This window comes from Poromitra crassiceps (assembly GCF_964638095.1).
Source record: "Poromitra crassiceps genome assembly, chromosome: 28".
Lineage (NCBI taxonomy): Eukaryota > Metazoa > Chordata > Actinopteri > Beryciformes > Melamphaidae > Poromitra > Poromitra crassiceps.
In genome coordinates, this window is record NC_139651.1 from 4,494,480 (window position 1) to 4,510,186 (window position 15,707).

General features: G+C 46.4%; 1 protein-coding gene and 1 pseudogene across 2 annotated transcripts in view; one reads left to right on the forward strand and one right to left on the reverse strand.

Annotated features, from left to right (window-relative positions):
• Window positions 1–7,327, forward strand: part of efl1 (elongation factor like GTPase 1) — a 137,398-nt gene extending 130,071 nt beyond the window's left edge. Inside the window, exon 24 of the mRNA XM_083662225.1 lies at window positions 6,304–7,327. Coding sequence (XP_083518351.1) covers window positions 6,304–6,492 — 189 coding nt within the window. The 3' untranslated portion in view covers window positions 6,493–7,327. The remainder of the gene's footprint in view (window positions 1–6,303) is intronic.
• LOC310799849 overlaps window positions 1–15,707 on the reverse strand; it is a 449,550-nt pseudogene that overhangs the window by 290,914 nt on the left and 142,929 nt on the right. The gene's annotated exons all lie outside the window — the stretch shown is intronic.

Here is a 15,707-nt window from a genome sequence, read left to right on the forward strand (position 1 = left end):
TGCCACAGTGATTACGCACGGGGATCTGCCCCATATCCCGTCCCCTGCATGCTCAAATCCAACCAATGGTTAATGGAAATCCCAACATGAAGTTACAATGCATATAAACGAGCCTGATTATCAATTCAAAAGAAAATGAGTCGCAAAATGTTGCTGGCTGCGTGAATGCAGTCAGCGCGACAGGCAGAGGAAAAAAGGTAGCCTAATAGCCTACAACTGGTCCGATTTAGAGATGGAGGGGGGAAAAGGCTGATTTGGTTCTATAATTGCACCTGAAACGTGTGCAATGTATTAGCCTACTCACAGTCACTGTATTCACTTCAGACAGCACCACCGCACCAGTGTGTGCTTTTCATCCTCTCATCTCGCCGCTGTGCCAAATGCGCGCACACAGGCAGCCTGCTGTCACCATGGACCGATTTCTGCCATTAAACATTATCTAATTTGCCCGGCTACGCTTTTGCACAACACTCGTCTTTCTGCTAGGTAGCATTGCTTCAAAGTTTTCCACTTGCTGCGGAGGTTTTGACACGGCTATCGAACCTTACTTACCAAACTTATTTTCCGCTCCTTTTCCAAGGGATAATATGGGTCACATGACGTGCAAATGCGAAAAATGTGTTTCCATTACACTTTTGCGATAAACTGCTATATCGACACGTCTGAAAAACCACCTCATGATCATCTACTGCTCGTTCTCATGCTGTCGAGAACGAGCAAAGCTTTTTTTTGGTGAAAGAATCCTCCAGGGCGCTTCTTGTTAACAGTCCGAGTGAGTGGCAGGTCGAACGTCAAAGGCACTTCATCCATATTTATGATCTGCTCCGGTTCGATGGAATATTCCTTGATCTTCCTTTGTGTGAATTCGCCGAAGTTTGTGATTTTCTCCTGGTAGTCGGGGGAGGGAGTTGATGGGCTTGTGGCCGTTTGCTTACCGTAATTACCATATGTAAGTGGTCACGCACAGAGGGGATTGTCGGGAAAGAGATGGCTGTTTGAGGAAGCTCCCATTTACCGTATTACCGTAACATTTCAACAAAACAACATAACACAACACCACCGTTGTTTATTTTTACAGTGCACACAGTGTCCGCGGTGTGGTGAAAAGAGGGCAAGAGAGGAAATTAAAACAGAAGTGGATTTATAGTTAGAAAGAGTGCTAAAAAAGAGAGATTTTTTTTTTTTTTTTTTTTTTTTTCTGAAAAAAATCCATAGATAAGACGCACCGTTATATAAGCCGCAGGGGCCAAAAAACGGGAAAAAAGCCGCGGCTTATAGTCCGGAATTTACGGTAAATAAGATTATAGCTGCCAATAGAGCCTGTGTAGGACTTGGGGCCTTTTGCGTGTGACAGCGACCTCCCTGTCATCATTTTGAACATGGCCCATCTCCCAACACCTCAGAACACACAGACACACACACACGACCCCCCCGCCCGCCTCAGAACACACACACACACACACACGACCCCCCCGCCCGCCTCAGAACACACACACACACACACACGACCCCCCAACACCTCAGAACACACAGACACACACACGACCCCCCAACACCTCAGAACACACAGACACACACACACGACCCCCCCGCCCGCCTCAGAACACACAGACACACACACGACCCCCCAACACCTCAGAACACACAGACACACACACGACCCCCCAACACCTCAGAACACACAGACACACACGACCCCCCGCCTCAGAACACACAGACACACACACGACCCCCCCGCCCGCCTCAGAACACACACACACACACACGACCCCCCCGCCACCTCAGAACACACAGACACACACGACCCCCCGCCTCAGAACACACAGACACACACACGACCCCCCGCCTCAGAACACTACAGACACACACACGACCCCCCGCCTCAGAACACTACAGACACACACACGACCCCCCGCCTCAGAACACTACAGACACACACACGACCCCCCCGCCCGCCTCAGAACACACACACACACACACGACCCCCCCGCCCGCCTCAGAACACTACAGACACACACACGACCCCCCCGCCACCTCAGAACACACAGACACACACGACCCCCCGCCTCAGAACACACAGACACACACACGACCCCCCGCCTCAGAACACTACAGACACACACACGACCCCCCGCCTCAGAACACACAGACACACACACGACCCCCCGCCTCAGAACACTACAGACACACACACGACCCCCCGCCTCAGAACACTACAGACACACACACACGACCCCCCGCCTCAGAACACTACAGACACACACACGACCCCCCGCCCGCCTCAGAACACACAGACACACACACACGACCCCCCGCCACCTCAGAACACTAAAGACACACACACACGACCCCCCGCCCGCCTCAGAACACACAGACACACACACACGACCCCCCGCCACCTCAGAACACTAAAGACACACACACGACCCCCCGCCCGCCTCAGAACACACAGACACACACACACACACAGACACACGACCCCCCGCCCGCCTCAGAACACTACAGACACACACACACACACACAGACACACACACGACCCCCGCCCGCCTCAGAACACTACAGACACACACACACACACACAGACACACACACACGACCCCCCGCCACCTCAGAACACACAGACACACACACACGACCCCCCGCCCGCCTCAGAACACTACAGACACACACACGACCCCCCCGCCACCTCAGAACACTACAGACACACACACGACCCCCCGCCACCTCAGAACACACAGACACACACACACACACAGACACACACACGACCCCCCGCCACCTCAGAACACACAGACACACACACACACACACACACAGACACACACACGACCCCCCGCCCGCCTGGCACATCTTCCTGCTGGCCATTGTGTCTGTGCCTCGTTAAAAGTGCTCTGTCCCATTTCATTTCTCTGTAGACGCTTTAACGCACCAGACTCTGTGACAATGAGTTTCTCAGCCCCAGCCTCCCTGCTTCAGGACCCTCTCTCTCAGCGCACCATGTCAGCGTTTCTGCATGCTGACAGCGATTTGATATGGCCGGGATATTACCATTAGCATGTGAATGCAGAGCAGAAACAGAGCGGGGAGATGGCCAGCGTTGGTATTGTTGTGTAACTGGAGGGTTTAGCGGCTCCTGTGGGGACGTTTACATTAGATTTCCATCAGAATGAGAGGAGCCTTTGTTCGGCCCAAGCACCGGAGAACTGTGTGAATAAAGTCTCGTATTGATCAGGGACGAGCATCTGTCGGACAGAATAAATAGTTTGTGTGTGTTTGTCTGTGTGTGTGTGTGTGTGTGTAAAAATGCATGCAAACATTTTCTTGGACTTCTGTAGACCTGCTAATGTCATACGACACACATTTTGCAAATCATGTATATATATGTCTTAAGATTAAAAAAAAATCATATTCTCATGTTCTGTTATTCTGTTTTACTAGGCATCTCGCACGCTATGTGTGCTCAATTCCTAGGCTCGCCCGCTGTGCGGCCTCGCCCGCTGCGCGGCTCGCACTGATATCACACTGATATCGTTGTGTGAACGCCATTTTTACGTGCTGCTTGCCTTCCATAGCAACAGTAACCAAGGGGTGATGGACAAGGGTCTTATGGATTTCCACTTGAACTTGGTCATGGATTGAAGGCAAGTCACTGTAGGGTCCTCAGTATAGTGTGGTGCAGTGCACTCTATCAGAAGACAGCATCTCCACAATGTAAAAACCAATGCCAAGCACACAACAAGACGTACCTTAGAGCAGAGGTTCTCAAACGTTTTTCAGCCAAGGACCCCTTATTTTAAGATAGAAAATATACCGGGGACCCCCTCATTCTGATTTGTGATTTTGGGCTCAGCTTGTTTCCACGGTAACGTGCTTGACATTTAAATTGATAGGTTTGTCAGATTAGAATGTAATCCGTGAACCGTTTTAGATTTAAAGCATAACATATTTTCGTTGAACTATGATGCTTTTGCACATAGCTTTTTCCCCTGAAAACTTTTCACGGACCCCCTGGCAAAGTGCCATGGACCCCTGGGGGTCCCCGCCCGGACCCCCATTTGAGAACCACTGCCTTAGAGAACCGAGTCTCTGACATTCAAAGAGAGAATGGCCGCCTGCACACACACACACACACGTGCGTCTGTACGCACGTTGCCCCACGTCTGTAGGTGTCTATGGCCGTGCGTGCTGGCTACTAGCCCGTCTGTTTGTGTGCACCCGTGCGTACGCAAGTGAGCGGTGGGCCTCCTGCTGAACGCGTGTACACTTGTTCATTCATTCTTTTGGACGGTCAGTCAGTCAAGCAGTTTGCTGTTGTAGACTATCTCCACCCCCCCCCCCCCCCCACACACACACACACACACACCCCGCCCCCCCACTGGACCCCATTGTGCTCAGGCATACACTAGTCACGTGTGTGTGTGTGTGTGTGTGTGTGTGTGTGTGTGTGTGTGTGTCCTGTAATCCGCCCGTTGTTGTTGCTCCCTCTCTGCCATCTGTCCCACTGCACCCAGAGCCAGGTGCAGGACCCCAACTGCTGCTGGTACAGTCATTCTTGTGTGTGTGTGTGTGTGTGTGTGTGTGTGTGTATGTGTGTGTGTGTACATGCAGCAGCAGGGCAGGCACTGCGTCACCCTGCTGGGCACGCGGGACTTGAACGTACGCTCAAACACAGACACACCAACGCCCCACATCCCCCCCGGGACCAAGGGGCACAGCTGTAGACAGAATGAGGTGTGTGTGTTTGTGTTTGTGTTTGTGCGCATGTGTGTGTGTGTGTGTGTGCACTCATTGCTGTGAGGTCTGGCTATCCTATCCAGCCGTTGCGTTTTGATCCCTACAGTGATTTCTCCATTTGATTCAGTTTGTTGACAGAAGAAGTCTTGGTCTTAATTGTTGAGATCAGGGCTCTTCAAAATGTTTTGAGATCAGGGCTCTTCAAAATGTTTTGAGATCAGGGCTCTTCAAAATGTTTTGAGATCAGGGCTCTTCAAAATGTTTTGAGATCAGGGCTCTTCAAAATGTTTTGAGATCAGGGCTCTTCAAAATGTTTTGAGATCAGGGCTCTTCAAAATGTTTTGAGATCAGGGCTCTTCAAAATGTTTTGAGATCAGGGCTCTTCAAAATGTTTTGAGATCAAAATGTTTTGAGATCAGGGCTCTTCAAAATGTTTTGAGATCAAAATGTTTTGAGATCAGGGCTCTTCAAAATGTTTTGAGATCAAAATGTTTTGAGATCAGGGCTCTTCAAAATGTTTTTTCCCCCCAACATTTTAGGCAGATTCTAGTTGTTGATATAATATTGAATTGTATAACTGTCTACACTGTACATGGAGAGACAATAGTGGCGATAATTATAATAGTCATAAGTATGCTTTCTGTAACTGGGATCATTTATGGTGAACTACTACTACTAATAATAATTGATTGCATTTATATCGTACTTATAAGTACTCAAAGCGCTTCACATATGGGGCGACTCAACTCATCCACCACCAATGTGTAGCACCCACCTGGGTGATACACTAACACAATTTTGTGTGTTACTCATATATAGTCAAATGAAACTATTCCACATTTTCATAGGGTAAAACTCTGGAAACCTCTCTGAAGACCTTTGGGTGGTCCCCAAACCTTATTTTGAGGAATTCTAACTACATACGTATTAAATCCATCCATCTTCAACCGCTACCGCTTATCCGGAGTCGGGTAGCGGAGGTAACAGTTCCAGCAGGGGACGCCAAACTCCCCTTTCCCCTGGCCACATGAACCATCTCTGACTGGAGGATCCCGAGGCGTTCCCAGGCCAGTGTGGAGATGTTATCAATCCACCTTGTCCTCGGTCTGGCCCCGTGGTCTCCTCTCCTCTTCCCAGCTGGACGTGTCTGGAAAACCTCCCTGGGGAGGCGACCAGGCGGCATCCTTTGTAGATGCCCGAACCACCTCAACTGACTCCCTTCTACGCAAAAAGGAGCAGCAGCTCTACTCCGAGTCCCTCACGGATGACTGAGCTTCTCCCCTTATCCCTCAGGGAGATGCCAGCCACCCTCCTGAGGAAACCAGTTTTGGCCGCTTGTATGTATCTGCGATCTCGTCCTTTTGGTCATGACCCACACAGTCCATGACCATAGGTGATGATGACCTTCCCATCTCCACTCATTTATTGAAGGATCAACGTTATTGATCCCCATGGGAGAACGTGCAGATTCACCAAATGATATTCAGATGTTTCTGGTCACAGGTCAGGCGGGAAAGTCTCTCTCATCTCATTTCCATGTCTCTCCTCCCTCCCTCTCTCTGTCCCAGGTGATCAGTGGCGATCCCTACTGGGTCCCCACCACCGAGGAGGAGTACCTGCACTTCGGGGAGAAGGCCGACTCCGCCAACCAGGCGCTGAAGTACATGAACGCTGTCCGCCGACGCAAGGGCCTCTACGTGGAGGAGAAGATCGTGGAGCACGCCGAGAAGCAGCGGACCCTCAGCAAGAACAAATAAAGAGGCCGAACAAACAGCAAAACAACGCCTCCGCCCTCAACTCTCCCTGACGGTGTTTGACCCCGCCCCCCCACGAGACGTTTTCATCCGCCCCCCACGAGACGTTTTCATCCGCCCCCCCCCCCCGGGCTTCAGACGCAGTATCACACCATACAGATACACAATGGATCGTGTTCTTCCACGGTGTAACGACACAAACTTCTGCTTTCCCCCAGCAGAGGGTTTGTGGAGTGATAAGATATGTCCAAGTTATCCAAGTGCAGGAGGCTGATGCATTCTGCCAGAAGGCTGATCCATAGAGAGGCAAAGTGACCGCCTACTTCCTGCTTCAGCACTGTACCAGAGATTTTCAGCCGCCATTTATTTTCCCATAGACATTTCGTAAAATGCTTATATAAATAGTTTTACTTGACAAACCAAACGGTTCAGATATATTTAGAAACAGGACTGCATAACATTTCACCAAAACGTAAAAAAAAAAATCTGATGTCGTTTTTTAAAGTTTTGGTCCGAGTGAAATGTTCTATGGTCTCTCCCGATTCTAGATATAGATGAACCGTTTGGTTTGATGAAGTAAAACAATTTTTATAAGCATTTTACTGGTACAGTGCTGAAGCAGGAAGTAGGCGGTCACTTTGCCTCTCTATAGACCAAATCACCGTGACGTCACCATGTAAACAAATTTACTTCCGGGTACCACTTGGGGAAGGCGGCAGGTTTAAATGTGCGTGTTGTCAAATAAATGCTGTCAAACCCTCTCGTTGTTTTCGGCCAACTACTTTCAATTTAAATGGTTAAACGGTTGGTAAACATGCTTGTCCGACGTATCTAGCCTTTCTTCTGTGTTTGTTTTATGTAGTGTTAGCTAGCTAATAATGTTTGTTTGTCTGTCAAACTCGCTGTTTTTTTGCAGACTCGTAACCTCGCGTCACCAGGCTCTTCTCGGCGAGAGCAGACTCGTTAACGTTACAGACAGACAGAGTCTACTCTGGTCTGGTCCAACAGGTAAATTAGCTAGTCTGGTCGTTAGTGAAAGTGTTGTTATGAATGATATTAAACAACAACACAACACGGACGAACCATTTTTGTCTTCTTTGTCTGTTTCTGTCTTCAACACGTCAGTTTGTGCCGTCCACCGCCATTATAATGTGTGGACCTCAGGGGTACCCGGAAGTAAATGTAAACATCCCGCTGATTTGGTCTATTCTGCCAGGAGGCTGATCCAATCTGCAAGATTTATCAATCATATATTCACTGTAGTTGCAATTCCAGACACAATTGTAGCAAATTGTACAAATTGCACTCAAAATATTGTGCTGTTGTTCATTCAATATACAGGCTCTTGGCTACAATTCTTTGTGCTACAAACATATTTGTAGCATGTGGGTTTGGGATTTTGGCTGAAGAATGTTTGCAAAGTACTCAAAGTTGAGAGACACTTTAAGAAAATCATGTCAAACAGAAAAATGGACAGTAGTTTGTAAAGGTATTTAGGACCATAGACTGTATAAAAGAGATGGACGAGGTGCGTGTGACATCACCCCATGTGTATGTATGTATGTGGACTCCCATTTTGAAGCCTCTAATTTGACGTTTTGGACAGGGCTTTCCCACATATAAAAAAATCACCCCTCGTACAGTTGTTTTTTTAACCAGGCTGTAAACATGTTTATTTCTGCTGTAAACTCAGGCATATTAACATGGGACTGAATGGGGATTGACTCCCTTGTGCATCCAGCCTCAAGTGGTCATTGAGGAACTGCAGTTAGGCTTCATCTGTGCAAGCCTAAACTCCACCCTCGGTATTTACCAGCTTTACTGAATAGTCACACTCCCCAAACATTTTCTCCTTCCTTAGGAAATAGTGAATATCTTTTATTTTCAGAATTGTTCTAGTTAAGCATTTATTGTTAGCAAGTCAGTAGGATTTTCTTATCCTATTTCTTCATTGACTTCTGCAATACAATTACAGAGAATTTACATTCTCCCCCCCCCCCCCCCCCGCTAATGCCACGGGTCGGATGGGCTGGTCTCGCATCACAGAGTCGGTTACAGTCATGCATCATTTAAGAGACCCCCTCTTTTTTTTCACCCCGGAGAAATCCTGCAGTGTTGCGTTAGTCAAGTGGCTCAAATTAATTCCACACCCATCACCCCCCCCCCCCCCATCATCAAACAGACCCTGAAGACTGCATTTTAATTTGGAAAACACAAATATGCTGGAAATTGGGAAATGAGAAGCGTTTTAATGATCAGGGGCGCTGGTGAGCTCTCGCCCTGGCAGCGGATTAGACAAACCATCTCATTTCACACCGTTTCATACTGAGCAATAAACGAAGCCAAATGGACGATGTTGCCATGTTTGTGTATTTGTAAGTTCTTCTGTTTCCTGCTTGTCTCAGTTTTCTAATAGATCTCGGTGGGATTGCCAGCTAATGATTCTCAGAGCTCCACTGACCTCAGTAGACCTCCCGGCTGCTGGAGAGAATACTAAAGAGCGGCCCTCCCCTCTCTCTCTCCATCCAGCTCTGTCCCCACAACACCTCTGTCTCTCCACCACCAACCCCACTTTTATCCACCCACTCCCCCCCCTCCCCCGCATCTCTCTCGCGTCTCCTTGTTATGGTTAGACCGATATATCGGTTTGCCAATATTGGCCTTTTTTTAGATATGAAATTGATATATAAGCCATGCAATGATATCTACCAGGAGGTGAGGATACTCGGCAGCTTCAGCGGTGTCTGAATTCAGCCAAACATTTCTCTTAGCTCATTGCAATAACATGGACGTCATTTTTGGGCATTTCAAACATGGAGCAGAGGAAATCACTCGAGAGAATCGGGATTCGAGGGGTGGGTAGGGGCTGCAGGTGGTCGAAGGGCTAGGAATAGAGAGGCAAAGTGACCGCCTACTTCCTGCTTCAGCACTGTACAGAGATTTTCATCCGCCATTTATTTTCCTATGGACATTTTCGTAAAATGCTTATAAAAACAGTTTGACTTGGTCAAACCAAATGGTTCAGCTGTAGAATCGGGAGCGACCATAGAACATTTCACTCCGACAAAAACTAAAAAAACAAAACAGAAAAAATATTTTCTTTAAATCTGCGTTTTTTTGGGTCGATCGCAAAATATCTGCATAATATCATCAAAAGATATCGGCCTTGAGAAGGCCATATCAGTGGAACCCGAGTCCTCACTTCACCCTGCTTATTGGCAGACGGACCGGGTCGATCTTCTCAACGCGTAAATATGGCTTCTGGCTTCTGGATCTCTCCTGCCGTTGTCCTTCCTGTATCGCTCTCTCTCTCTACTCCCCCTCTCCTCTGTCAGACATTTCCCCAGGGGGAATCTCACTTCCCGAGGCACTAGACCGCTATCGATCAGCAGGAATGGACTCTCCTCTTCCCTTCCTTCCTCCCTTCCTCTCATCCCTTCCCTGCCCCCCCCCCTCCTCCCACTCTACAGGCCTGAGGAAAGAAAGCAAAGGAGAGACAAGATCGGTATCTGAGACCAAGAAAACAAATAGGAGCAGTCAGACTCTAGGAGATTTAGAGGGTGTGTGTGAGTGTGTTTTACTCTGTGTGTGTGTGTGAGTGTGTTTTAGTGTGTGAGTGCATGCACTATGTGTGTGTGTGTGTGTGTGTTTTGTTAGTGTGTGCTCAGTGGTAACATGAGAGCACAAAAGAGGTCACATAAGGAAGCTGTAGCTGATTGATGAAGGCCTAATGGGCCTCTCCATAGCGTGGCCCAGGTGTGTGAGGGGGCGGGCCGTTTGTTTCCTAGGGCCGCTAATGGGCAGGTGAAGGGGTCACACCGAACAAGTAATGAGAAGATTGTGTGTGTGTGTGTGAGAGAGAGACACACACACAGAGGAAGGGAGGCGGGTTGAGTTGTGATTGAATGATCTGTTTTAGTTTAATAAAACGACATTTGATTGACAATTTATTTGGTGGTGTGGTCGATGTGTACTCCACGTGCAATGACTACTATTATTGAACGCCCATTTTTTTTTATATGAAAACATGTTTATGTCATATAGTATAGTATAGTTTTAACTTGTAGTGTGTGTAAGTGCCCATAGCAAGTGTCTCTTATTGTATTTATCACAAGCTTCCTGAATCCTGTGGTGTATGTCCCATTACTCTTGCCGTAACTGAACGCAGTGTGTTCTGGGTAAACATACATTATCGTATCATATCAAATATATAGGGGCTGCATCCCATTTGGTAACGATTTTTCCTCGTCTCCTCTCCTTGCGTCTCTTCCTTGACTCCTCTGTCAAAGGTTGGAAGTTGGAAGTTTCCAACTTCCATGATTGGAAGTTGGAAACCCTCGTTAGTGTTTTGCTTGCACCTGTGTTTCCCCTGCCATATTTCAACTCAAAATGGCCCCCGTGAAAAGGGTCTATTGAGTACATTCCAGCGTGCTGGGCATTAATTAATCAGGTCCACACACCTGCTAGAGTTTGGAAGTTTGTGGAGGTGAACGGCTGAGGATCAGATCGCTGTGGATAACTGCTGTGTCTGTCAATATTGATCATGTAAATGAAGCTTATTTGTGTGATTAAATTGAAGTTGTAAAATAACTATGAATTATAAAATAACTACATTAAACTATACTGGAAAGGAGGATTCCCACAGCAGGTTTTGACCCCTGGTCTACCAGAACTCAGACAAACCCACAGACCTACTACCGGTCGGCTGTTGGAGGATCGTTTCTGATTGGCTGTTGAATGAAGTAAATATTTTAAAAATAATTGCAACATGCATCAATGAGGCTATTTACTTGAGTTACTGATTTAAATTACATTATTTTTGAACGTTTTAAGCGGAAGTTTCCATTTTGTTTTGGCCGGCCTGACGGCCCCGGGCAGCCTGTCTGAGAAGGGAGAAGGGAGGGGGGACAGAGAGCCGAGCAGACGTGGAGAAACGTAACGGCTTGAGAGAGAGTGTGATCTAAAAGTTTAAAAGGCGACGCTGCTGCTGCCTGCTACCCCATGCTGCTTAGCTGGCTTTAAAAAAAAAGTGTACTAGTGGGACTTTTGATGTAAAAAGATATCTCTGTCACTCTCTGTCTATGTGTCTCTCACCCACGGGAAAGCCAGCATAAAAAAAGTTCCATTTCAGCTGTAAAAGAAGACTTTCTGAATTGTTAAAACACACAGAGTCTCTGTGTCTTTCAGGGAAGTTTCTGAAAATGGTTGATGCCTCTTGTATAAAAGGGTAACTCTGGTGAAGGTTCAGACCCGCCTGTCTGTGCGTGCTTGTTTCACGACCGCCACCTTCCTCGGTCATGTGCGTGCGGTCGAACGATGCAGGTTAGACGGCGGCAAGCGAGTGTGAAAGTTACCCTTAAGCTAACCTTCAGCTAGATGTTACCCTTAAGCTCACCTTCAGCTAGAGGCCTAGTGGGAAATGTCAAAATTCTCAGTGCTGTACAGTAATTAACCTTGATCCGTGTCTCAAACTATGCCGTGTCCTTTGAAAAGTCCTCGAATTTGATGTTTAAGAAGAAGTGAGAACCCTGGAATGTCTTTGTGGAGAACGATCCTCCCAAGTCGTCTTGGAGAACGAGCGTCTCAGCAAAGCAAGAACAGAGAAACTATCTTTCAGTTTGAGATGTGTGATGATGATGGCCACAGGCAACACATGGTCATATTTCAATGACCTTCTCACCTCATTACCGCATTAGTTTGCTGTTCATTTCATTTGCAGTCACCACACCCCAAACAATTAACAATAATTGACACCACACAGTTTCTTCAGTTTGGAATATGTTTATTTGCTTTATATAAAGTCACTTATGACATTTTCTATCATGGTTTCTTTCTTTTGAGTTACCGTGGCTGTTAGGGTTGGAGGGTTGGCGGGTTCCTGGTCTGGCTGGCAAAGGTGTAGCTGAGGGCTGAGGACACTTAAATACTGGAGCCAGCTCATCAGCCCAAACCATCACTGCCAAAGTTATGGGGGGGCTTTGGGTTTAGTTAGTTTGCTTTGTGTTTAGTTGCAGTTAGTGTCCATTTTGTTGACCCCTTGTGTTTCATTTGGTTTGCCCCAGCCACTATATGTCCCCCTGTGTTTCATTGTGGCAGGTCAGTTTCTTCAGTTGATACCTGTTACTTTGTTGCTTTTCATTATAGTTCTGTTTTGTTGACCTCTTTTATAGACCTATGGAGTATACTATTGGTTTGTAAAAAAATATATTTTTGGGGTAAATAAAACCCTGATTTTGACTAGCAACACCTGTGTCCTCATTTGCTTCACTGCTTGGTCCCTAACAGATGGTTAAGTTTCTGCTTGACGTGATCAGTTAAGATGTACAGGTGTTAATTTCTCCTGGTTGTACAGTAACGTTAGTGCATACTGTATGCTTTGCATGTAACCCCTAATATTAATGAGCAGAGACTGGAGGAACACACAGTCTCCATGACTGGCCTAGTTAGGGAGGGAGAATGACTCCCACACATTAGCTGTCTTCTTCTGCTTTTTTTTAGAAGGTTGAAGCCTTTCAATGTGTGCCTTAATATAGTTTTTCCTTTTCTTTTCCAAACACACATTTTTTATTAAAACTCAGCTGCTCCAGATCTGTCCGGATGGATATGATGCAGTTTCATTGATTATTGAAGATCTGATCAATACTATTCATAGTCAGAGTCAGAGTCAGTTTATTTACCATTTGCAGTCGAAACTACATTGGAATTGGGGTGCAAGAGCTTAATCATAGACACATATATGACAAGTCATGACAACATAAAAGAGCATATAAAAAATGGTAAATGGTAAATGGTCTGCATTTATATAGCGCTTTTATCCAAAGCGCTTTACAATGAGTAGATAGTCTACATTCACCCATTCATACACCGATGGCGGCAGGCTGCCACGCAGGGTGCCTACACACCATCGGGAGCAAGGAGGGTTAAGTGTCTTGCCCAAGGACACAACGACAGCAGCTGGGAGGGAGCGGGGATCGAACCGCCAACCCTTGCGTCATTGGCCGACCCGCTCTACCTCCTGAGCTAAAGCCGCCCTTGAAAAAAAGACAGACAATAAAAAAGTTTAAAAAGTAAATAAGGTAAAATAAGAGAATAAAACAATAAAATGAGACAGGTACATCTGTGGATAAAGGCCCGAGTCATCCAGCTCACTTTTAAAGTGCAGGAATAAAGTGCACAAACAGACATAAAGTGCACAGTAGTAAAGTGCCTAAGCAAGGATCAATTGCATGAAAAACCAGTATAAGACATCTTATACAAAAGAAAGCAACAGAAAAAAAAGGTCTAGGTGTCTAGGTGGTCTAGACAAATCAGAGATCTACCGTTTAGATTTGTGATCGTTCAAACTACGCACAGCACTCGGGTATTCCGGTTTATAGTCAGAAATTATGTTCGATCCAAGATTCGTGAGTTTGAAGTCCTCCAAATTAATCATGCATTTTTTGATGTTCTGCTAAGCACCCCCCCCCCCCCTCTGCTCCTCCCTACGGCTGTGCAACAGTCCCTGACACAGGGGATGACTGTCGCCAAGAGACTCATTTTGAAGGAGTGGAAGTCTCCCTCTCCCCCTCCTTTTCAACTGTGGCTAACGGACATGGTTTCAGTTGTACATATGGAGAGACTCAGGTTCCTGAGGACCAACTCGCCTAACAAATTTGTATTGTATAAGTATTTGGGGCCCGTTTCTGGCCCACTTGAACAAGGTTATGGGAGACAGGTAACTCGCCCAGCTAATTTCTCTGATGCTTTACGTGGGATCCTATGCACATCTATTACAAAGCACACCTACGCACACTGTTTGCCAAATAGTATTTGGCTGATAGCACTACTTTGTAATGTTGTAATGTTGCTATATGTATGTTTTTTCTTTTTCTAGGTAGGAGTTTGTTTTTTGATGTTCTGAAAAATTGAAAAATAAAATATTGGGGGAAAAAATACTATTCTGGTTTATGGGAACATTTTAGCCTGAATCAATGAGTATTTTTTATTGGATTGATTCTGCACAGGTAGGCATGAATTATTATTATTTTTTTTTTATCAAGTTTTTCAGATTCAGCATGAAAATGGTCACATTTAAACAATATGGGCGCCGAATATCACCTACCGTACTATTGGCCAACCAACGCTGCCTTTGTCCTGCCTGCTTCCCTGACCGAGCACTGTTTACACAAAGCAGGAAACAGAGTGTGGTTTGTTGGCCAATGATCTGCATCCTGGTGTAATAAGGCCCTCTGAAGCCTGGCCACTTCACCTGGAAGCTTTCCTCTGCCTCTGGATCCGCTTCGTGCTGAGATCATCACGTCATCTTCACTGTTTAGACTGGAATCCCCACGGTTCCTTGAAAGTTTGTGAATTTGAGAGAAAAAACAGTCAAGGACTTGAAAGTTTTGGAAAATAGACATAATAGACATGGGTCATTAAAACGGCTTGAATTTATATTTTATCCAAAAATAGACATTTAAGTTCTTTTGATTTTTTTTTACTTAACACTTGTAAATGGATGTAACTCAGCACAGTTGTGAAGTGTTCACACTTTCAAGCCTCTCTTCTTAATTGTTGTCTGTGAGCTTCTGTACAGCTGCTATTAGTTCTCATAAAGATTCTCAGTGTTTTTAACATGAACCTTGATCAAACGATGCTGTGTTGGCTCCTTAAATTTGAGAGAATTGGGCGTGGGAAGCCCTTGAATTGGATGTTTAAAGACGGTGTGGGAACCCTGTAGAGAAACGCTCTCTGCACTGATGAGCTTGCATTGTGTGTGGCCAGTTTCTTTTGAAGAAGAGGATGATAGATGAGGAGTTCTGTTGCCTGCCGGCACCTCCGCTTCAGGACATTGTCATAAATCCAAAATGTGTTCTTTATCGAAATAAATGTCTTTCTGAGACGGCGGAGGTCTTTCAACATCTGCCGGACTATGCTGAGGATGTTGTATGAGTCAGTGGTGGCCAGTGCCTTCCTGTATGCTGTCGTGTGCTGGGGCAGCAGGCTGAGGGCAGCGGACGCGACCATGACTTAGCAAACTGATCCACAAGGCCAGGGACATCGTGAGGCTGGAGCTGAGCTCTCTGACAGCAGTGTCGGAGAGGAGGATGTTGTCCATCATGGACAACATCTCCCCATCCACTCACATGATGTTGCTGGTGGAACACAGGAGCTGAGGAGCACGTTCAGTGCAAGACTGGTTCCACCCAGATGCACCACGATCGGCGTCACAGGGAGTC